At 40.9% G+C, this 23,188-nt stretch overlaps 1 protein-coding gene across 3 annotated transcripts in view; it reads right to left on the bottom strand.

Moving 5' to 3' along the window:
- Positions 1-22,969, bottom strand: part of STPG4 (sperm-tail PG-rich repeat containing 4) — a 68,029-nt gene extending 45,060 nt beyond the window's left edge. For 2 of the 3 annotated variants that reach the window (XR_010405704.1, XR_010405705.1), the window contains exons 1-2: positions 19,071-19,209; positions 10,284-10,338 (exon numbers count right to left, since the gene is read on the bottom strand). Coding sequence is in view for 1 of the 3 variants with exons in the window: in XM_045885049.3 (XP_045741005.3) it covers positions 10,269-10,338; positions 10,550-10,614; positions 19,071-19,328; positions 20,399-20,458; positions 22,568-22,648 (534 nt within the window). In the remaining 2 variants the exon portion in view is untranslated. Of the gene's footprint in view, positions 1-10,268; positions 10,339-10,549; positions 10,615-19,070; positions 19,329-20,398; positions 20,459-22,567 lie in introns of those variants that run through there. The other variant, XM_045885049.3, reaches the window with a different exon arrangement.
- Positions 22,970-23,188: the final 219 nt, after the last annotated feature.

Raw genomic sequence — 23,188 nt, 5'->3', positions numbered from 1 at the left:
CCACTTGTGATAATCCATAAAAAATGATGCCAAAACTTAGAAAAGATTTTATGCATTGAGTTTTATGTTAGCATTAATCTCTTGATCTGAGTATTTGGTACCATTATCCTTACGTAACAAAGTTGTGAATGTAAACAAAGTTGTCATAATATAGAAGAGTTCTCCAATAAACTGACCTCTTACAAAATTATATCCTATTCAAGCATCTCTCCCTGCTTAACACTGGCATCCACCATTGCAGACAGATCGGTGTCTTTGTAAGTCAGTTTTTCTCTGTCATCATTAAATGATATTTAATAATACATTGCAAATGAAATGCAAATCCAATTGCAAATGAAAATGAAAATTTTATCCAAAAATGCAGGATTTCATGAAGTTGATGAAAATGATGGAAAAGTGCCTAAATCACAGGAAAAGCCTTTCATTGCCCAGTGAGGATCCAACAAAGTTAAATTAGCTAACAATATGACGTGAAGGATGTCACTATACTATCATAATTGTCAGAAAAACTAAACTCAACACAGCCTCCTTTTTAATTTAGGAATTAATACGTAGTTGCAATTATAGGATATTTTCCTAATTTTTAGTTCAATTTTTTTTTAAGTAAAGACCAAATCAAACTTGGTTGACTACTTTGAGATTTTGATTCTACTTGAAGTGGGTTCACTTTAATAGGTCTTTTTTGTGGATCAAGTTATACTTGGATACTGAAGACCCCTGTATATGGAATAACTGAAAACAAGATTAACCATCAAGAGGGGAATGGTTGAGGGGCACCTGGGTCGGTTAAATGTCTGACTTTTGATCTCAGGGTCTTGATCTCAGGGTTGTGAGTTCAAACCCCACATTGGGCTCCATGCTGGGTCCAGTGGAGCCTACTTAAAAAAACAAAAAAAGAGGGGGATGGTTGAATAAATTATGATTTGATAACTTGATTATTTACCTAGCGAAAATAAACTTTAAAGGGATTTGTAATAATATGAAAGTAAAACGTGCTAAGTAAAAAAAAAAGGATATAAATTATTGTGCACCATGATCACAACTATTTTTAAGATTGCAGAGAAAAATTAAAATTAACATTAATGGCTGCATATGAGCAATAACAAAATTTTTAAACATAATTTTCTATATTTTCCAAGTTATCTATAATTTATTCATTTATTTTTACTCTAATTTTAAATTTTTATATATTTTTTACTTAAATTTCAAGACATTTTATTAAATTTATAGAGAAATATAGTTTTAAAAATCAATTGGAACTGGGGCGCCTGGGTGACTAAGTCGGTTAAGTGTCTGCCTTCGGCTCAGGTCATGATCCCAGGGTCCTGAGAAGGAGCCCTGCGTTGGGCTCCCTGCTCAGCAGAGAGTCTGCTTCTCCCTCTTCCCCTGCTTGTGCTTCCTCTCTCTGTGTGTCAAATAAATAAAATCTTTGGGTGGCTCAGTTGGTTAAGCTACCAACTTTTTTTTTTTAAGATTATTTATTTATTTATTTGACAGAGAAAGACACAGAGAGGGCACACAAGCAGGGGGAGTGGGAGAGGGAGAAGCAGGCTTCATGCGGAGCAGGGAGCCCGATGCAGGGCTCGATCCCAGGACCCTGGGATCATGACCTGAGCTGAAGGCAGACGCTTAACAACTGAGCCACCCAGGTGCCCCTAGGCTACCAACTCTTGATTTCAGCTCAGGTCATGATCTCAGGGCTGTGAGATCAAGCCCCGTGTGGGGCTCCACGCTGGGCATGGACCCTGCTTAAGATTCTCTCTGCCCCCTCTCTGCCGTACCTTCTTTAAAAAAAAAAAAAAAAAAGAGCCGAAGACAACTATTTTTAACTCTTAACTGCTCTTACAGAAGTTATCTTGAGGTGCCTGGGTGGGTCAGTCAGTTAAGCATCTGCCTTCAGCTCAGGTCATGATCCCAGGGTCCTGGGGTTAAGCCCAATGTCAGGCTCCCTGCTCAGCGGGGAGTCTGCTTCTCTCTCTGCCTCTCCCTCTACCCTCCACTCATGCTCTCTCTCTCAAATAAATAAATAAAATCTTTAAAAAAAAAGTTACCTTATCACTAAATGGTATGTTCATATTGTTATTTCTTAATTTGTATTTTAGAAATTATCTATTGGTGGCCTCCTGGAATGAATGAAGATACGGCATTTGCCCTGTCCAATATTCCTCTCTCCTCATCTGAAGTAGCATTTTCTTTTCCTTTTTTTCAAGTAGCATTTTAATTGTTTTTAAAGATTTATTTATTTATTTTAGAGAGAGGGAAAGAAAGAGTGCAAGCAGGGGAAGAGGCAGAGGAAGAGAGAGAATCCTCAAGCAGACTCCCCGTTGAGCGCAGAGCCTGACTCAGGGCTTGATCCCAGGACCCTGAGATCATGACCTGAGCCGAAATCGAGAGCCGGATGGATGCTTAACCAACTGAGCCACCCAGGTGCCCCCAAAGTAGCATTTTAAATCCCTAAGCAATGTTTATTAAAAAAATATATTCCTGGGGCGCCTGGGTGGTTCAGTCGTTAAGCGTCTGCCTTTGGCTCCGGTCATGGTCCCAGGGTCCTGGGATCCAGCCCCACATCAGGCTCCCTGTTCGGCGGGAAGCCTGCTTCTCCCTCTCCCACTCCCTCTGCTTGTGTTCCCTCTCTCGCTGTGTTTCTGTCAAATAAATAAATCTTTTAAAAAAATAAATAAGTAAATAAAAATTTAAAAAAATTAAAAAATATATTCCTTGCAGAGCCAGGTTACATAATAGAATTCCTTTGCTTAGACAGTCTTTTGCTTTATCTGCGGTTAATTATGTGCCTTATTTTTTCACTTGCACATTTTGCTATACATATTTTTTTAATTTTTCCCATCATATCAGCTGTTCTTAAATCTTTTTTCCCTTAAAAACATTCCTTCCGGAGTTCATTCTTTTCTTTCTCAATCTGATTGGCTTCTCTCTCAGCCTGCTGCACAGTGGTCCGCCTGGGACATCTTTTAACTGCTCTCCCAGTGTGGACCCACTTTGTCCTAAATCCCATGCCTCCCTCCTTTTGGATTTATTCCTTTGTTTTGCGGTATTTTATCACCAGTGGCATCTTTAAAAAGGGTATTCAGAAGGCAAGTTTTATGAGTTCTTGCATGTTGGAAAATGTCTTTATTTTGTCTTCACAATTGATTGTTTGGCTGAACACAGATTTCTAAGTTGAAAATAATTTTCCCTTTTTCCTCTGTCTATGCATGCTAACTGGATTTTTAAAAAATCTTCCCTCTATTCCCTGCATTCTGTTTTTCACCCAGGTTTCCATCCTTCTGTGTGTTTACTTCCATCTCTCATTCATGTTACAGGCTTTTCACACTTGCCTGGTGGAAGCTTGGTTATATGGCTAGGATATGTGGAGATCAGGCAACTGAATGGTGAGCCAGTCTTTTTCCTGGGGTTCCCTAAATATCAGGATGTGGTTCTCTTTCCTCTAAGCTCATTGAGTTTTTCTAGAGGATAAATTCTACTATTTTTTTGCTTGAGGGGCAAATGTCCAAAGGCCAGCATTTTACATTAGGAGAAGAAAGGGAGCCCCAGACTTAAACTACTCTGTATGTACAGTTTCAATTAATTCCCTGGTGTTCAACTAATTCCCTATGCCTCACCTTACCTTCCCCCCAAGGCCAGAAACTCCCTGCAGTTCTAAGGGACAAACAGAATCCCTTCTCTTCTGCACGACCCCCTGCCTGCTTTTTTAGCCCGTGGCTTCCTCTACTTCGTCCAAAAATTGTTGAAATCTTTTGTCTGCCAATGTTTCCCTTCTTTTCTGTTTAACCATGTCGATTTATTTATTCTTTTACTACCATTTTATTGGGATTTGAGAGTGAGAAGAGATTGATGTATGGCCAATTTGCCATACTGAGCAGGAAATCATGCATTACTTTTAGAATTGAAAATATAAACTTTAAATTCAAATAGCTATTATGACCATAATTACATAAAACAAGGATATTCAAATTGATATTCAAATATTCCACATAAACAGGAATTCAATCTATTTAACATTCATTCTTTTTTTTTTAAGAATTTATTTATTTATTTGACAGAGAGAGAGCACAAGCATGGGGAGTGGCAGGCAGAGGGAGAGGGAGAAGCAGGCTTCCCGCTGAGCGGGGGGACCCCAATGATGTGGGGCTCGATCCCAGGACCCTGGGATCATGACCTGAGCCAGAGGCAGACGCTTAACTGACTGAGCCACCCAGGTACCCCTATTTAATATTAATTCTTGTAGATTTGTTCTGACGCTTGCTACTTCAGTTATGTCAAAGTTGCATCCTCTCGTAAGAATCAACAGACTTGGGCACCTGGGTGGCTCAGTTGGTTAAGCAACTGCCTTCGGCTCAGGTCATGATCCTGGAGTCCCTGGATTGAGTCCTGCATCGGGCTCCCTGCTCGGCAGGGAGTCTGCTTCTCCCTCTGACCCTCCCCGCTCTCATGTGCTCTCTCTCAAATAAATAAATAAAATCTTAAAAAAAAAAAAAAGAATCAACAGACTTATCTAAGGAAAATGTCTATCAAAATTCCCAACACAGCAACTCTTTGTGAATTTTATTTTTCTTTATTTTGTAGATTCTTTTATGGAATTATCTTGAGTTAACATCAAAAACTGTAACACATGTTTTGTGCACAAAATAGTTAATGATATAAGTAACTAAAAACTGGAACTCTTTCTTATAATTCTCCCTCTTTACAGTTCCTTTGTTTTGCTTTGTTTTTAAGATTTGATCCATGTGACAGAGAGAGACACAGAGAGAGAGGGAACACAAGTAGGGGGAGTGGGAGAGGGAGAAGCAGGCTCTCCGCCGAGCAGGGAGCCCGACACGGGGCTTGATCCCAGGACCCTGGGATCATGACCTGAGTCAAAGGCAGACGCTTAAGGACTAAGCCACTCAGGCACCCCTTCATTTCCTTTCCTTTATCCCAGGTACCCTAATTCTTGTCATCTCATCTATATTCCTCGAGGATGGGGGGGCGGTAGGGAGAATCTAATAAGTCACTAATTCCTTAGTATGAATTGGATCAATATATTTCTCCTTCTAAGACTTTTGCATTTAAAAGAAGACATGTAAAAAGGAGAAATCCCTCCAAAAGATTTTTCTACAATTAAATCAAGAGTGGCACATGTCTCATGCCTCAGATCTTAGGCTCTCATATCAAAATCCTTACTATGGGGGCCCCTGGCTGGCTCGTTGGTAGAGCATGCAACTCTTGATTTCAGGGGTTGTAAGTTCAAGCCCCACATTGGGTCTAGAGATTCCTTGAAAATAAAATCTTTTTAAAAAAGATCCCTACTATGGAGTTTCAGGCATTGCTGCAGTGGGTGGGGAGGTATAAATCCAGATTTCCCTTCTGGACCCAGCAACTAATAAATGCCTTGTGGAAAAGCCCTTGGATCCAAAGCCTGACAGGACAACTAGCCCTTTGATTTCTTTGAGTTTGGCTTCGGATACAGGCTCTGAAGGGACAAGGATGGGTGTCCCTTTCCTTGTTCAAGCCTTTTCTTCACTCCTGCCCTTACCTCCTTCCTCAGCCTGGAGTCAGCAATTGCTAAGAAGCTTACAAGTGAATGTATCAGAAGATTCTGGAGATGGCTCTCAGAAGGAAGAAGGTACATGTGCTTCTATCAACAGATAATATTAAACTTGAGTCATCAGTGTCTAATTTTGGGTGCCACGTTTCAAGTTTTGTGTGCCAAGCCATTTGGTCTCACACTGGTCAGACACATGCATTGTGAATCCCCGGACTCTCATTTCATCTGTGTAAGTTTCTGTGTGCCTGTATGGGTACACCTTGGTTGGGGTATTGACCTCAGTGTGTCCTTGCCCTTCAAGAGGGAAGGGAGAGCACTGATAAAATGTCCCATTTGCCACTGAATACTCAACAATAGCTACCTGGCTTAGGGCTTCACACACACAGCCGCCCAAAAAAGATATGTAGAGCAGATGAAAGAACTTCTATTGAAGTCAGCTAGACTCAGTTGAGCCCAGCTTTTTACAAAGAGACTTTGCTGAGAAAAGACTGGAAGTTCTAACATCCTAAAGGTGTCCCAGGGAAAAAATACGGCCAATTAAGAAAAGCCAGTGTAGCAAGGCTCCTAGCTGGAGCCTAAGCTGCCTCCATCCATTGTAAGGACCTTAGATGCTCAGGGCCTAACAGGCGGGCTGGTAGATGGCCCTCCCAGGAGACAGAAGTCTCCTGCATGTGAACTCATCCTACTGCAAAAACGGTCAAGCAGGCCAACCTGGGCCCATGAACAAGCCTTAGTCATCAGTGAGGAATGGTGACGCCAGAGACAACACAAAGTCTGCCACTTGGATTTGACCCCAGACCAGCTCTAAATGTCCAAAGGCACTAAGCAAGTCACTTGCTCATGCTCATGCACTAGGCAGCACAGCTTACAGCCCAGGTTTTGAGGTCACCAGGTTTAGAGATGGGGTCTAAGTCATGGCTCCGCTTCCTAAATAACCGTGTGACCTCTGTAAACTAACTTCCATTTCCTGACCTGTGGAGTAGAGGTGAAATACTAACCCACCGAGTTGCTGTGAGGATTAAATGCACCTGCACCAGAAAATACTCAATGAATGATGGTGGCCCTCATCATCAAAGCCAACCCTAACAGAGTACAGTTGACCCTTGCACAGCGTGGGGGTTAAGGCTGCCGGCCCCCAAGCAGTGGAAAATCCATGTATAACTTCGCACTCCCCCCAAAATTAACTACTACTAGCCTACTGTTGACTGAAAGCCTTACCCATAACATATATAGTGGATTAGCATGTATTTTGTATGTTGCATGGATTATATACTGTATTCTTACACTAAGGTAAGCTACAGAAAAAACATGAAGAGGATCATAAGAAAAGAGAAAATACATTTACAGTACTATACTGCGTTTACTGGAAAAAACCTACATATATGTGGGCCCCCACAGTTCAAATCCATGCTGTTCAAGAGTCCACAGTAGCTCATTGATAGGTTCTTCCAGTTCTAAGAGTCCTTAACAGTTCTGTGATTATAATGTTAATTTCTAGAACAACGAGACTAAAGGATAAAATCAACCCAATGAGATTTTTCAGATAAAGGTTAAGTGGCCATATTATAATGGCCTGAAGATTACTGCATTTATCTCAAAAAGTTTTGAGAATGGTAAGCAGTATTTCTGTGCCATACTCACACAGTGCACCACCATCTCCCACTGTTGGGATCAACGGAATTTGTTTTCTACAGTTTACAAGTTTGTAGATCTAAACCAAGCCCACATTCTGCTCTGGGAATGCATGTTTAGGACAGACATGAATCACAGCCCTGGGCTATTTCTTTGTCTTAGAACATTTTTCATGAAAGTATTCTTTTCACTTTGTTGAAGGACAGGATGTTCCAAATCAGTGAATCACTTTTATTTATAAAATAGAAGGGATGAGGTGACTTCAATGAAAATGGCAGAATAAGGATCTCGAAAAATCTTCTCTCCGTCAAAGCAATGAGAACAAAAGCAAAAACTGTCCGAATCAACTGGCTTGTGCTATTTCACATCCCAGGCTGCTCGTCCAGGATGCCTAACCTGAACTAAAATCCAATTATTTTTGACTGAGTCCCTCCTTACTGGTAGTAAACAAATCATTATTAGCTCGCAGCATTCATTTAAAACATATAGTTCAAGGGAGACAGAGTTATTACCCAGCGAAAAAAACCCAGTTGTCTTGACTGCTTGCTGCCAAAGCCAACTTACATATGCATCTATTTCCCTTCTTCCCATCAAATAATGATCCACCTCCCATTCTAGACACACACACACACACACACACACACACAGAGCCAAGAGAAGAGACAAGAGCCAACGGAGAGAACGTATTGTGGGAGGACGTGAAGCACCCTGGAGGAATGGGACCTGATGGAGCACAGTGGAGACCGCTGAAACTGCCAGGGGAGCAGGCTGATTTGCTCCACAGAACCCAAGAGAAGGTCAGGAATTTTAGGCATGAGACCCCTGTGAGGTGGGAATGGAAAGGGGGGGGCTGAAAGTAAGAGGACTGGTAGACCTCTTCTCTCCAGGTCCCTCCACCTACCCCCACTCGTGCATCCCAGGCGGGGCAGGGGGTGTATTTCTGGGGAGACTGTACCAGACAACTGGACGCAGGAGCCCCAGGAACTCTAAGGACAGGAGCCTTTACCAAAAACAGAAATTAAGTGAACTTCTCCACACACCAAACGGTGAGACCCCCCAGCCTCTTCCCTGACTCAGCTCCCAGAACACTGGCAGCTGGCTGTACCCCAAGCTTCTGACATGTGCAAGAGAAAAGGCCTAGGGATAGCCAAAGGAAAAACCAAAACCATGTCCTCCTCTCGTCAATCAACTGTGAAATCCACTGGACATACTCCCCACCTGTATTAATGTCCTGTGCCTGCTGTGACAAATTACCATAAATTTGGTGGTTTAAAACAACAGAATTTTATTCTCTCATCATTCTGGAGGCCAGAAGTCTGAAATCAGTGTCACTGGGCGAAACTCAGGGTGTCGGCTGGGTGCTGCTCCCTCTGGAGGCTCTGGGGGAGAGTCTGTCCTTGCCTCTTCCAGCTTCTGGTGACAGCCACCTTCCTTGGCTTGTGGTCGCATCACTCCAACCTCTGCCTCTGTGACCACACTGCTTCCTCCCCCTTCTCAAATCTCCCCCTGCCTCCCTCATATAAGGACACTTGTGTGTGCATGTGAGCCCAACAGAGAATCCAGAACAATCTCCCCATCTCAAGATCCTTCACGTAATCAAGTGGGCAGGACGGTTCCTGCCACGCAAGGGAACATTCACAGGTTCTACCAATTAGGACATGGCCACATCTCTGGGGCTATTATTCAGCCCAGCACACCACCCACATACAGAAAGTTTTCAGTCAGCCTTTTAGTTTCTCACATTTGTTAGTGGGATCAAAATTTTTTCACCTTTGTTGTGTATCTGAACTTCTTGTTACATGAATGGTCCACTCCCAGCCTTCATCTGTTTTACTTTTCTATTGATGTTTTTCCTCTAGATTGTTAAGAGTTTAAATAAGGCCATTAGCCCTTTATCTGCCATATATGTTGAAAATACTTTTTTCCGAATTTGCACTTGCCTGTTAGCTTTGTTTACAGTTTGTCTTCTAATATACAAGAAATGTTAAATGTTGTGTGGTCAAATCAAATACTTCTCCTTTGCAGTTCACCCACTGCTCTGATCTCAGAAAATCATAAAATTAGATAGAGGCTAATATATTTTCTTCTGGTTTTATGCTTCATTTAATTCTTTTATCAATATGGAATTTATTTTAAGATGTGGTAGGAAGAATCTAACTTAATTTCTAAGTTAATCAATTGCCCAGCATAAAATATTCTCTTCCTTTCCCTACTGATTTGTCATACCATCTTTATCAAATATAAAAATCTTATATAGTCTAGGGTCTGTTTCTGAACTCTTATCTAAATTCCTCTTTCAAATGTTCACTGAACATGTCTTTCTCCATCTGGGTTTCTAGTTACAAATAGGTAACTCAAGTCCATCAAACCACCCTAAAATAATTTCATCTTGTCTTAATCCTTCAAAATGTTTATATAATTATTTGTTTTTTGGCATCCTATCAGTTAGTTAATTACCTAAAGGAGTTCATTTTATCAAAACACATCATATACTTGGAAATTTGTAGAAACAGGAAGGCATTTTCACATTTTTGAAAGAAACCAGAGATACTTTTCCTTCTTGTTGTTAATACAATGATCTATCGAGTATCTCTGAGGATTTTATTAATTAAATCAATAAATACCATGTGGCAGCCATTTTTCTAGGTGTTATGTATACAGGACAAAACCGGGTAAAAGTCTCCACCTTCATGAAGCATATATTCCACTGCGGGGAGACAGATAAAACAGGACAGATTAATGTCTGAGTGTAGTGTATCAGACAGTGGTGAGCATTACAGAGAAAAATAAACCAAGGAAGAGGGCACAGGAAATTCTGAACAAGTGACTAGGGATGACTTCACTGAGAAGGTGATATGAGTCAAGACCTACAGAAAGGAAAGGAGGTTTTACTTTTCTTCTATAACTTGACACAAATGGGTTACTTGTCTTGAAATCCCTGGTATATCTTCAGATATACTTCAAGTATATCTTAAATCAATTACATTAATCATTCATTGCTTATCTACTACAGTGATCAAAATGTCAATTTTGATATATCAAAATGAACCACTGCATATTTTAAACATCAAATTCATCATGAGTTAATTGTCTACAATATACTTACAGGAGTGAAGCAGCTTGTTGGAAATCTTTGAACTGTAGAACGAAATACGAAGCTCCTATATAAAAAAAAAAAAGACGATGTACTAAATCTATTTTTTAATGTGGGAACTTTGTTAACTTATTCCCTATCTCTCATTAAATTTTTAAAAATGCTATTCTAGATATGATGGGCATAAATAAGGTTAAAAGCCATTAGTATTGGTTAAGTATGTAAATAAAAAGGCATGAGTGAAATTATTAAAAGCAATTTAATAAGTATATAATTACCTGGAAGCGTGCTTGGGAACCGGTGCAGGAAGGAGATCATATTGCCCTGGTGAAAGCTTAACTGACTACATAGAATGGACAAGGACACCAAAAATAGATTAATACAGGTCTTAAGCTCACTTTATCTTATCACCTGTCATTCATAATCCTTTATTTTATGACCATACAGCATTATGTAATTTTTTCTTGATCTTAATAGTGGAAAAGTTACATTTTCAAAGATGGAGCTTCAAAACATTCAACAAATATTCCCTTTTCACGGTACATTTTATGATAGTGTGCCTGAGATGATGCATAGAAAAATGCTGTACAATTGATCATATTTTAAATGTACTAAATTCAACAAATCCATTCACCTACCATTTGGTGAGCCTGCTCTGTGAGTAAAGTACTGCTGGGTGTGGTGGGGAATACAATGGTGAGAGAGATATGGCCCCTGGCCCGCAGGAATGAGAAGGCACGTACATAAACTATTCTAATATAAAATACTATAAATAAAATTATAAAAGACAGATTGGAGACTTGAGGGTCGGGAGAGATTAAATCCAACTGAGTGACCCACAGCTAATCACATACTCAATCGTAGAAAGCTAAAAGCTTTTACCCTAAGGTCAGGAATAGGACAAGGGTGCCCACTTTCTCCATTCCTATTCAACACAGTATTAGAAGCTCTAGCCAGAATAATTAGGCAAGAAGAAGAAATAAAAGGCAATCAAATTGTAAAGAAAGAAGCAAAACTGAGGGATGCCTGGGTGGCTCAGTCAGTTAAGCGTCTGTCTGCCTTCAGCTCTGGTCATGATCCCAGAGCCCTGGGATCAAGTCCCACATCAGGCTCTTTGCTTAGTGGGGAGCCTGCTTCCCCCTCTGTCTGCAGCTCCCCCTGCTTGTGCTCTGTCTCTCTGACAAATAAATAAATAAGATAAAAAAAAGGAAGAAGAAGAAGCAAAACTGTCCTAGTAGGCAGATGACATGATCTTGTTTGTTTTTTTAAGATTTTATTTATTTATTTGAAAGAGAGAGATAGTGAGAGAGGGAACACAAGCAGGGGGAGTGGGAGAGGGAGAAGCAGGCTTCCTGCCGAGCAGGGAGCCCAATGCGGGGCCCAATCTCGGGACTCTGGGATCATGACCCGAGCCAAAGGCAGACACTTAACTGACTGAGCCACCCAGGTGCCCCAGATGACATGATCTTATACATAAAAATACCCTAAAGACTCCACCAAAAAACTGTTAAAATAAACAAAATTAGTAAATTTACAGGATACCAAAACAAATACAACAATCAGTTGAGTTTCCACAGACTAACAATGAACAATCTGAAAAAAAATTAAGAAAACAATCTCATTTACAATAGCATAAGAAACAGTATATTCTTAGGAATAAATTTAACTAGGGAGGTGAAAGATCTATAAACTGTAAACTATAAGACATTGATAAAAGAAATTAAAGAAGGCACAAATAAGTGCAAAGTTATCCTGTGTTCATGGATCAGAAGAATTAATATTGTTAAAATATCCATACTACTCAAGGCAATCCACAGATCCAAAGCAATCCCCACCAAAATTCCAATTGCATTTCTCATACATGTAGAAAAAAATCCTAGTATTGATACGGAATCACAAAAGACTCCAAATAGTCAAAGCAATCTTGAGAAATAACAAAGCTGGAGGCATCACACGTCCTGATTTCAAGCCATATTACAAAGTTATAGTAATCAAAACAGTGTGGTACTAGAATAAAAACAGACACATAGACCAAAGGAATAAAGTAGAGAGCCCAGAAATAAACCCACACATACGTTGTCAACTAATATTTGACAAGAGCACCAAGAATACACAATGGGTAAAGGATAGCCTCTTCAATAAATGGTATTAGAGAAACTGGATATCCACATGCAAAAGAATGAAACTAGACCCTTATCTTACACCACTCACAAAAATTAATTCAAAATGGACTGAATACTTAAATGTAAGACCTGAAGCCATAAGACTCCTAGCAGACAACATAGGGGAAAACTCCTTGACAGTGGTTTGATCATTGATTTTTTGGGATTTTTTTGATAAGCTGGTAATATCCAAAATATAGAAGGAACTCAGACAACCCAGCAGCCAATAATAATAATAATAAATCTGATTAAAAATGGGCAAAAGACCTAGATAGACATTTTTCTAAAGAAAACATACCAAAGGCCAACATGTAAATGAAAATGTGCTCAACATCACTAATCATCAGGGAAATACAAATCAGAACCATAATGAACTATCACCTCACACCTGTTAGGAAGGCTATTATCAAAAAGATAAGAGGTAAGTGTTGGTCAGGATATGGAAAAAAGGAAACCCTCATGCACTGTTGGTAGGAATGTGAAGTGGTGCAGCCACTATGGAAAACAGTATGGAGGTTCCTCAAAAAATTAAAAAATAGAACTACCATATGATCTAGAAATCCTATTTCTGGGTATATATCCAAAGGAAACAAAATCAATATCTAGAAGAGATATCTATACTGCCATGTTCACTGAAGCAGTAATCACAAATAGCCAAGCTATGGAAACAACCTAAGTGTCCACTAATGGATGAGTGAATAATGAATATATATATGATATAAATGCTATATATATGTGTATGATCATATGTGTGTATGTATAAGTGTGTGTGTGTATATATATATATATATATATATATATATATATATATATATCTCACAGGAATATTATTTAACTGTGAAAAAAGGAATCCTGCCATTTGCCACAACATGGATGAACCTGGAGCACATCATGCTAAGTGCAATAAGCCATGAAAGGCAAATACAGTTTTGTATCACTCATACATGGGACCTAAAAGGGTACTCATAGGGGCACCTGGCTGTCTCAGTTGGTGGAGCATGTGACTCTTGATCTTCGGGTTGTGAGTTTGAGCCCCACACTGGATGTAGAGATTGCTTAAAAATAAAATCTTTAGAAAAAAAAAAAAGAGGGTATTCATAGAAACAGAATAGAATGGTGGTTGCCAGGGGCTGGGGGTGGGGAAATGGGGAGATGATTGTCAAAGGGTACAAACTTTCAGTTATTATATGAATAAGTTCTGGGGATATAATGGACAGCATGTTGACTATAGTTAATACTGTATTGGATGCTTGAAAACTGTTGAGAGTAGATCTTATGTGTTCTCACCACACACACACAAAATAGTAGCTATGAGAAGTGATGGATGTGTTAATTAACCTGATGTCATAACCATTTCACAATACATACAAATATAGTTTCTTTTTGGGGGGGAGGTGAGGGAGGGACAGAGGGAGAGGGAGAGCCCACTGCGGGGCTCCATCCCACAACCCTGAGATCATGACCTGAGCTGAAATCAAGAGTCTGACACTTAACTGCCTGAGCCACCCAGGCGCCCCACACAATGCATACAAATATAAAATCATCATGTACACCTTAAATATATACAATTTTACTTGTCAATTATACCTCAATAAAGCCAGGGGGAAATAACTGAATAACTAAATCCACCTGAGTGGTTTAAAGATGGCACAGACTGAAATTTGAGTGGGGTTTTAGGGAAGGCAGGACTTCTGCAAGGGGGCCACGGAGGATATTTTGAGGAATGTTGCAGAAGAGACTGTCTCTCTCTCTCTCTGCCCACTGCCAAACTTGTTGCAAGTACCTGGGAAGCTCCACTGTCTCTGGATCTATAGATATTAGCCCAGGAGTATGTGACGGTAAGGGAGTGTCAGGAACCGGCACGCACAGAGAGTGGAATGTGTGACAGGGGAGGAAGAGAAGGAAGGAGAACTAGAAGCCAGGGAAAAGAAGACAGACCCGATCTCCAGAACTTCCTATGTTGAAGGAGCTGGCAGGGTGGAGTTGGGTTACAAAATCCTGGGAAGAAGCCTTCCTTAAGTGAACAATCTCCCCCAACCCCTATTATTTTAAAATCAGATTTAAAGATACAATACTGCCTTTGCTGAAAATGAGACATCCATATCCTGGCATTATCTGCCACATGGAAGTTCAGCTATTATATTTTACCCCACAGCTGTTTTCACATATTAATATAATTTTGATTGCAGAGGCAGCTTTTCATGGATACAGTGATAATAACAGTAAATACAGACTTTATGATGAAATACATACATTGTTCTGATGCAACCGTGCTTGTTAATTGCTCACTTGACATAATAAACACCAAGGAAACATGAGTTTGTTTAATCATACCATGGCAGCACAGGAATGTATTTTAAGCAAGCGACTTTCTTAGGGGCCATAGCATTTTATTTCTTGATTTTGATGATGGTTACATGGATATTTGCTTTCTATTTAAACTGTGGCTATATGCTTTATGCTCATTGCTCTTGTACTCTCCCTCTCTCGTGCACATACACACACATACACAGGAGAAGAAATAAGAAAGAGAAGTGAAAAGTGAGGGAAAAAAAAACCCTTAAGCTGCTGTTTGTTCTATGCTCAGCAATCACGAAAGATTTGTGTAATAAAGTACTCATGGAAAAACTCTTAGACAGCATTAATCTAGAAAGGAATACTGATTACCCAAAGCTTTTCTATTTGTCCTACTTTACTTGCATTGGCCATTCTTTGCTATTTAATATAGCTGAGAGAGGGCTGATTTTTTTCCACAGTCTTAAATAGAGATTCACATAAGAGACTGTTTCTTTGCACATTGCTGAACTTGTTGCAAACTGTGTGGTTGGGTTTAATGGAATATATATATATATACATATATATATATATGAGAATGAATGAAAAAGAATGTATATATGCGTGTGTATATATGTAGATGCATATGTGCATGCACACACACACACACACACACACTTCCTAAGTCCTATATATGCTTCTCAATTCTTTATTTGTAATGTAAGGCTCAGAGAATCTAGACAATGTGCCCATAATAATACCTGACCCTAGCTAATTGTTTCAGTCCGAGTTGACTAGGCATTCAGAAATCTTGCAATACCTTGGAGTCATAAAATACGGCAGGATGATATCAGTGCAGACACTTAATTCAGTACCAGAACCCTCAATGTCAGAAAACTGGAATAAGTGAAAACATCCAACTCTCCTTATTAAGTCCTGGGTATGACAATATTTTGAAAACCTGGATCCATAAATAGGTGGGACGGAAGGAAACAGATTTTCATCCCTTTAGAAGCCCTAGCAGAATAATCACAAGGTGAATGCAGCGAATGGGCTGGTAGGTGCAATATTTTTAGGCACTATCGGTAGAAATTTCATCAAATGTACCTTCTCTCTGAGAAGTAAAGTATCTTATGTCATATGAAAGTATCACTGATTCACTACTCACACTTGGGTCTGAGAAATAGAGGACACAGGACTTTCTCAAAAAGATGCGTGCCTCATACTAGCAATGATATTGTCCTTAATTTTGCCAATACTATGTACTTTTCATCAGCTCCAAATGAACTAAGAATTATCAGTGGGTCCCAGTCCCTGAGACAAGTTCTGTGAATCCATTTTTCAAAATTCATTTTCACTGGCCACTCTCTTGACCTATTTGCATGTGACAAGTATTACTTTGCCTTGCAGGTACTCTTTGAGAGCTCAACCTCAAAAACTATTTGCAAAATGAGCCAACTCTGAGGGCTGCCATGTTTTTTATTTAAGCACATGATGTGGGGCGGCCTGGGTGGCCCAGCCAGTTGAGTGACCGACTCTTGATTTCAGTTCCGGTCACGATCACAGGGTCGTAAGATGGAGCCCGACCACAGGCTCCGTGCTCAGTGAGGAGTCAGCCTGAGATTCTCTCTCCCTCTGCCCCTCCCCCCTGCTCACGTGCTTGCCCTCTCTCTCTAAAATAAATAAATAAATCTTTTTAAAAATGCACAATTAATTGTTCCATCTACATTTTGTGTTTCATTATCCCTACATTGAAGTCTTGAGTTCCCTACAATATTACTTGCCAGTCCCTCCTTGGGCACAAGGTTTCTCTCTATTGATACTTTGCTCAATGCAAAACCATTCCGTTGAAAATTCCACCAGCCATTATTTTTACCATGGAAGGCTTTTCAAATTAACATGTGTTCAGAGACATCATCATCACAGCTATAAACACAGCTACCAATGATCAAGGAATCAGCCAGATTTTCTCAACCTCAGTCTCCCAATCGGCTGTTCAAGGATGTCTTTTGAACACATTAAAATGGATCCTTTGGGGGTGCTGGGTGGCTTAGTCGGTTGAGCATCTGACTCTGATTTCAGTTCAGGTCATGATCTCAGGGTTGTGAGATCGAGCCCTACATCGGGCTCTGCACTCAGCAGAGTCTGCTTGGGATTCTCTTTCCCTCTCCCTCCCCACCCCCACTCTCTCTCTCTCTCTAAAATAAAAATAAATCTTTTTAAAAATTGTGAAGCTGGAGAATGTTATTCTGTGTTAATAAATAACAACAATGTATACTCTATCTACCTCAGATTCAAATTATTATTTTACTGAGCTCTGCTTTTAAAAAACCAGAATTGTGAGTTTTATTGGTGAGTAAACAATGTTACATCTGAATCTCTCTCCTCCTGAGAACATTATCGTATACCCTTTGAAACAGAAAATTAGGAAAACATTTAATTCTTTCTACTTTCTACTTGGCCTACCCTCAACAACCCCTAAAAGCAAGAAGAGAGGAAGTAGAAGGGCAGTAAACAGTGGTGCAGAATGAGGAAGAATGATTTTGCACTGGAGGTGGCCAGAATGATTTCACATGTAGCATGGTTACCCGATACCAAGCCATAAAAGTCTCAGCATAATTTAGTGTTTGTATTCATCCACTGAAGCAAACAGGGTAAGATTTACCCAATGAACATTTATCACTCCGTCCTGTTTCAAAGCTATAATTTGCAGAGCAGTAGGAAGGGTTTCCGTGTTGGCTATGATGTGCTCATCCTGCTGAAAATTTCTTATCCATCTTCATAACCCACAGCCCTTGTATTTCATTCAACCTCCAGTTACAATGCATTTCTTCTCAGGTTATCACAACAATATCCTGATAAAGTTGTAGAGGTTAATACTGTTACTGGCTTCTTTATAAATGGGAGGCCCAGGGGTACCTGGGTGGCTCAGTCAGCTATGCGTCTGCCTTCGGCTCAGGTCATGATCCTGGGGTCCTGGGATGGAGCCCCGAGTCAAGCACCCCTCTCTCTCTGATCCTCCCCCCTGCTTGTGTGCTCTCTGTCTCTCTCTCTCATGAATTAAAAAAAGAAAAAAATCTTTGGGTGCCTGGTGGCTCAGTTGGTTAAGTGTCTGCCTTCGGCTCAGGTCATGATCCCAGAGACCCGGGATCAAGCCCCGCATTAGGCTCCCGGCTCAGCGGGGAGCCTGCTTCTCTCTCTGACCCTCCCCCACTCATGCTCTCTCCCTCTCTCTCAAATAAATAAATAAATAAAATCTTTAATAAATGGGAGGCCTAAAGTCCCAAGTCCCAAAGGCCAAGTCCCAAGTCTACCTCTGCCAGCCTGGAACAGGCCTTCCAGAAGGTCATGCCCCTCCCTTGAAACACCTACTCTGGACCACACATCCAAACTCTGCCCCTCGTTTGTAGCCAGAGGCACACTGGAAAAAGCACCAAATTTGGGCTCAGAAACCCTCAGTTAAAAGTGTTGCCTCACCTACCTATCAGTTCCATGCCTCTGAACAAGTGACTTAGTATCTACTCACCTTGGTTTTCACATATAAAATGGGGATAACATCTGTTGCGCCTATTTCAGAATGCTGGGGAAGAACAACTAAGAGAATACGTGTGGAAACTCACAGTAAGCCATTAAGAGCCACATAAATGTCATGTATTATTCAAGGTCTGGCTTGGGTCTTACTTAATCCAGGGAGCCTTCCAGCTTTTCAACCCAGCCTACACTGAACTCCCCCTGGCATTTCCTGCCATGCTATTTATCTTAGCCCTTGATATATTTGCTCTTGTATTGTTACTCAAATACTCCCCAGTCAGGAACATCTTCCCTGCACAGAACCTAGCCCGAGACTGTAAGCAAGCACTGCTCTCTCTATTACCAATGTTATGAATGAACCGACAGAGCAGAGAGTAGAATCTGGCCTTCCTGGTACCACCGTGTTCACTTCTATAAGACATTTTTTAAAAGCTTTCCTTATGGTATCCAGTTATATTCACACTCTAATTAAAGGACACTACTGACTGGAAAAATTTTCTCTTTAAAAGAAGAGGGTACACTGTATAAACTGCTTGAGGGAACAGAAGTATGGCCCAATCACAGATAAGATTCCAGAAGCTCCCCACATCAGGGGAATCCTGCCAAGAGTGCCTGGAGAGGTACTCTCCTTAGGTTAAGGAGGCCTCACAAGGGAAAATCCTGCTGGACATACTTGCAAATCAGGGAGCCTTTGTTTGATTGCTATAGGCAATAAGGCATCGAAAGGTTTTCAATTTCTCCTGGGGAAGATGCACTCAAAGTACACAGGGTACTTTCCTCAGGGGCTCTTGGTAGCTTTCCCACAAAAACCCGGCGGCTAGTAGCACTTTACCTGATCTTTGTAAACCAGCTTGCTGGGGCTTGACCGCGGTTTGTCTCTAAATGAGTAAGTGGCCATTTGCTTCTTAAGTAAGTCCAAGAAGTCAGGAGGCGCATATAGGGGAAGGTCATTTAGTACCGGATCGTTTCTTTGCACAAGAGGTGGTTTTTTCCTTCCTTCGTTTTTAAAATTGTAGGTTGGTATCACTGGATTTAATGAGGATTCTTCAATGAAAGTTTTCAAGTGGTAAGTGCCAGGGATAGGAGTGTTCTGTGGAAAATTGACATCATTTTTCAGATCAGTGTGCAAACTGGTAACATCTCCTAAAGCATCATTCTTAAAAGGGTCACTCTTAAGGAGCATTTCTTTCTGTTTTAAGGTTTAATAAAATTTTATCAAATATAGTAAACACTCCCGACAGAACAATATTTCAAGAGAATCATAATTATTTCCTTTCTGAGACAATTGCTGAATTATAGCAAATGGGTTGCGGCCATAGTTGGAAGTTTTGACTTTTTAAAAGGTAACTTCAGAGATACTAAAACCTGAGATGCAGTTGGACCTATAAATGTCAGGTCTCTCTTGAGACCACTCAGGACAGTTCTTGACTAAAAAAAAAGTTAGCCTACTTCTGCTAGGTAGATACTACACATTTCTCTCTAGCCCTCAAAGAGCAGCTAAAAAATAAGAACATGAGGCTGAGGATGAACTGGCAGAGCATGTGGTCTCATCAGCCCAATAGGAGGTTTGGTTCTTTCAAATCACAAGCAGTGTGGCTGAATGGCCAGACCTGAAAGTTTAGTCACTGCTGCTTTTGTGGACGAATTTCCACTGAGCACCCGGCTCGGTTCCACCATTAAAATTCCACTTCAAGAAGGCTTTGGCCCACGGGCCACTCTATTATTGAAGGGTGTGGACAGAAAATATTTCTACAATATAGAAATGATGTCTCTTGAACGGGGATCTTCTGGTCTTTTTTTCTTTCATTATTACCACCTTGCTTTCCTACACTGACCATGTTAACAGAACTTATCACAAGCTCTATGCCATCTAAGATACAAACTGAAACCCAAACTCCTTTTATAGAATGGAGGCATTTTCTTCTGTAATCTCACCGAGATCTTAAGCTATATTGACCTTATCTAGATATCCTGTAAAGCACCTAGATTCCTAGAGTTGTTTTAGTTTATACTGCATCTAAAATTTAATGATACTAAAATTATAAACAGGAAATGAGGTCCACTGTTTTCTTAACAATTGTTAGTGACTTAAAAGGTAAGGCTGATTAAAATATCAACGGAAATATGAATCACTTGAATAGAAAGAATAAAAACACATACTGTTAATGCTATTCTCCACCATCCTTCTCTTTCAACAGATGATGTCTTTCGGGTTGGTTTCTATTAACAAACATAAAATGTGCTTATTCATTTGAGAGGTGATCCCTGGAAGTTAAATATATTTTATAAAACATTTGCTTGAAGAAATCAATACCTGTATCAAATTGGTCAGCCTGAATTAAAATAAAAGCTACATACTGATAAATTTTGCCTAACATATTTCCCTAAATTGCTATTTTACGACTTGAAGTGCTTCTAAATTCCCATCTAAATTCCCTTTGGAAAAATGAGAGTAATAAACATCCTCATTTCACAAGAGATGTCGTAAGGAAAATTAGATGTCACAAAATTTGGTGTTCCTAGGAAGGACAGAGTGTATTATAATAATTGTATTATAATACAATCCAAAATTGTATTATAATAGATTTATGGTTCAGGTGCTGTGCTGGGAGTTCAAGGTAGAAGTGTATAGTCATCAAATTAATGTGATATTGGGATACCAATTCCCAGTGATATGGCAAATGTTAAAAACTGCCCTTTCCTGTTTTTATATATACTATTATGTATCATACAAATATGATACAGCTAGTTCTCTCAGCTTGTCCAGCCAGCTGTTACACTAAAGAGGCAGAACGATAGAGGACCCAGACAGACTTGGGCTTGAACTCCAGCTCTGCCACTTACTAACTAGGAGCACTACATAAGTTACTTAACCCTTATGAGTCTCAACTCCCTCTTAGGAGTATAAAAGTAAGGCATAACAAGGCTGGCATGAGAATAAGCCATTATACATTTAAAGACTTGTACCCACAACCAGGGCTCAATAAACGGTAGCTTTTATTTTTAACCCCTCACCTGCCAAGTTAAAAAGCAGATGATTTTGGTATTCCTTAGTTTCCAAGGACGCTCTTGGTTTCTACAGTAAGTACCCTATACCCATTTATTATTATCCCACATTTGTTTCAGCCTCACCACCAACAGAACACGGTTGTTCAGTTTTTTCCTTTTGTGCTACTTTGACTAGGTGAAGTCATTAAATCATTGAATTGTACTTCCATTTATAATGCTTTTGTTACTACTACAAAATATAGGTTATTTCAAGCAACAGTGCATTAGAGATAATAAACTAATCAGTAAAACTGATATAATTCATTCTTCCTTTTTAGCAACTTATATCCACTCTACTTATGAGTAGAGCTTTAGTTTTACTATGAAATGTGCATTTCTCTAAAAAAAAAACCACGGTTTCATACACATTGCTAAGTCTGAATTTCTTCCTATACGTTCCCTTTATTAGATTTATGTTGAATCTTCTGTGTTGCACATTTATAGTCACAGAAATCAAACTTTGTCAGGCAGGTCAAGGCAAGTCTCCCACCTCTACCTAGGACCAGGAAAATCAAGCGGCAAGAAGGGAGAAGTAAACACCGCACTTCTAAAGGAAGGTGATTGGCAGCCGCTGTTTTGTTTTGCCCCAGGCGGCGATCTAAACTCCACCCACCTATCACTTCAAATTCATTTTAGGGGTGAATCACTTTACAAGAGATAGACTAAACATCCTTCGCCCAAATATATTTAAAAACTAAACGAAGGGGCGCCTGGGTGGCTCAGTCGGTTAAGCGTCTGCCTTCGGCTCAGGTCATGATCCTGGAGTCCCGGGATCGAGTCCCGCATCGGGCTCCCTGCTTGGCGGGGAGCCTGCTTCTCCCTCTGCCTCTCTCTCTCTCTGTCTCTTATGAATAAATAAATAAAATCTTTAAAAAAAAAAAAACTAAACGAAGGTATTTAAGATATTTTATAAATACTAAAATAAGAGGCAGGGGCAAAAACATGTGCGTTCGACTAAGGAAAAACCCATCCTCTCGGCAAAGGGGGAAATCAAAGCAGTTGCCCTGCGCAGATGGTAGTACGGAAGAAGGAAAGAAAATACAGAAAATAAAGGACGAATGGAAGGATGAGGGAGAGCAAGGGAAGCGGAAATAAAACCAAGTAGACTCAGATAAAGATCAGGACGACTGGACTGCAGGGTAGGTAGGAGGGCAGGGAGAGGTGCGAAGAGCAAACCAAGGGGCGCCAAGGCCCAGCGTTAGAGAAAGTGGGAGTTCGGCCAGGGGAGCCCGGGGCAGGGGACGGCAGTGGGTAGTGGGAGCTGGGGGAGGGTGTCTGTACCGAGGAGGTGGCTACCAAACTGCCAGGTCCCAGGTCTTCCCTCAGGGAATTGGAGGTGATGGCGATGACTGGTTGGTCCATTGCGGCCTCCTCGCTCCCTCAGCCTGGGATGGCGTCTGGTTGCCAGGAGACGCCCGGGGCCCGCGGGCTGCGGAGCGTGCGCAGGGGACCCGCCAGCTTGGTGTCCAGGGGTGCGGGAAGGGTGCGCGCCACGCCCCGCGCACGGGAAATCGTCAGGCGCCATCACGCACACCTGCGGCGAGAAGTCTAGGGCTCTGGAGGCGTGGCGGAGCCCGGGGTGGGTGGCTGCCACAAGGGAGGCTCCTGAAAGACGGTTTGTGGGAGGCAGAGCGCACCATAATCCCCACCGGCCTTTTCCAAGTTACCCCCACCCTACTCCCCCCCCAAGCAGGTAGACGGTATGCTTCGTAGGCATACTTCGCTTTAGCGCCAAAAATCAGCCTTAGCGCCCACTTTCTAAGGTGGTTTCTAAGCTCCTCCGGAGGGAAATTTTGGGGTGTCTCTTCTGCCTCTCATTTTAGGAGCGAGCACTAGACACAGTGGGCTTCCCTAGCTAAAATGCTATTCCCTTCTTCGACAGCCTGGCAAACCTCAAAAGTC

This window comes from Mirounga angustirostris, unplaced genomic scaffold, assembly GCF_029215605.1.
Source record: "Mirounga angustirostris isolate CCGP_5_RB_7025 unplaced genomic scaffold, mMirAng1.0.hap1 SCAF_10, whole genome shotgun sequence".
Classification (NCBI taxonomy): Eukaryota; Metazoa; Chordata; class Mammalia; order Carnivora; family Phocidae; genus Mirounga; species Mirounga angustirostris.
Note: the sequence above shows the minus strand (reverse complement) of the source record. Positions and strands in the feature narration are given on the sequence as shown.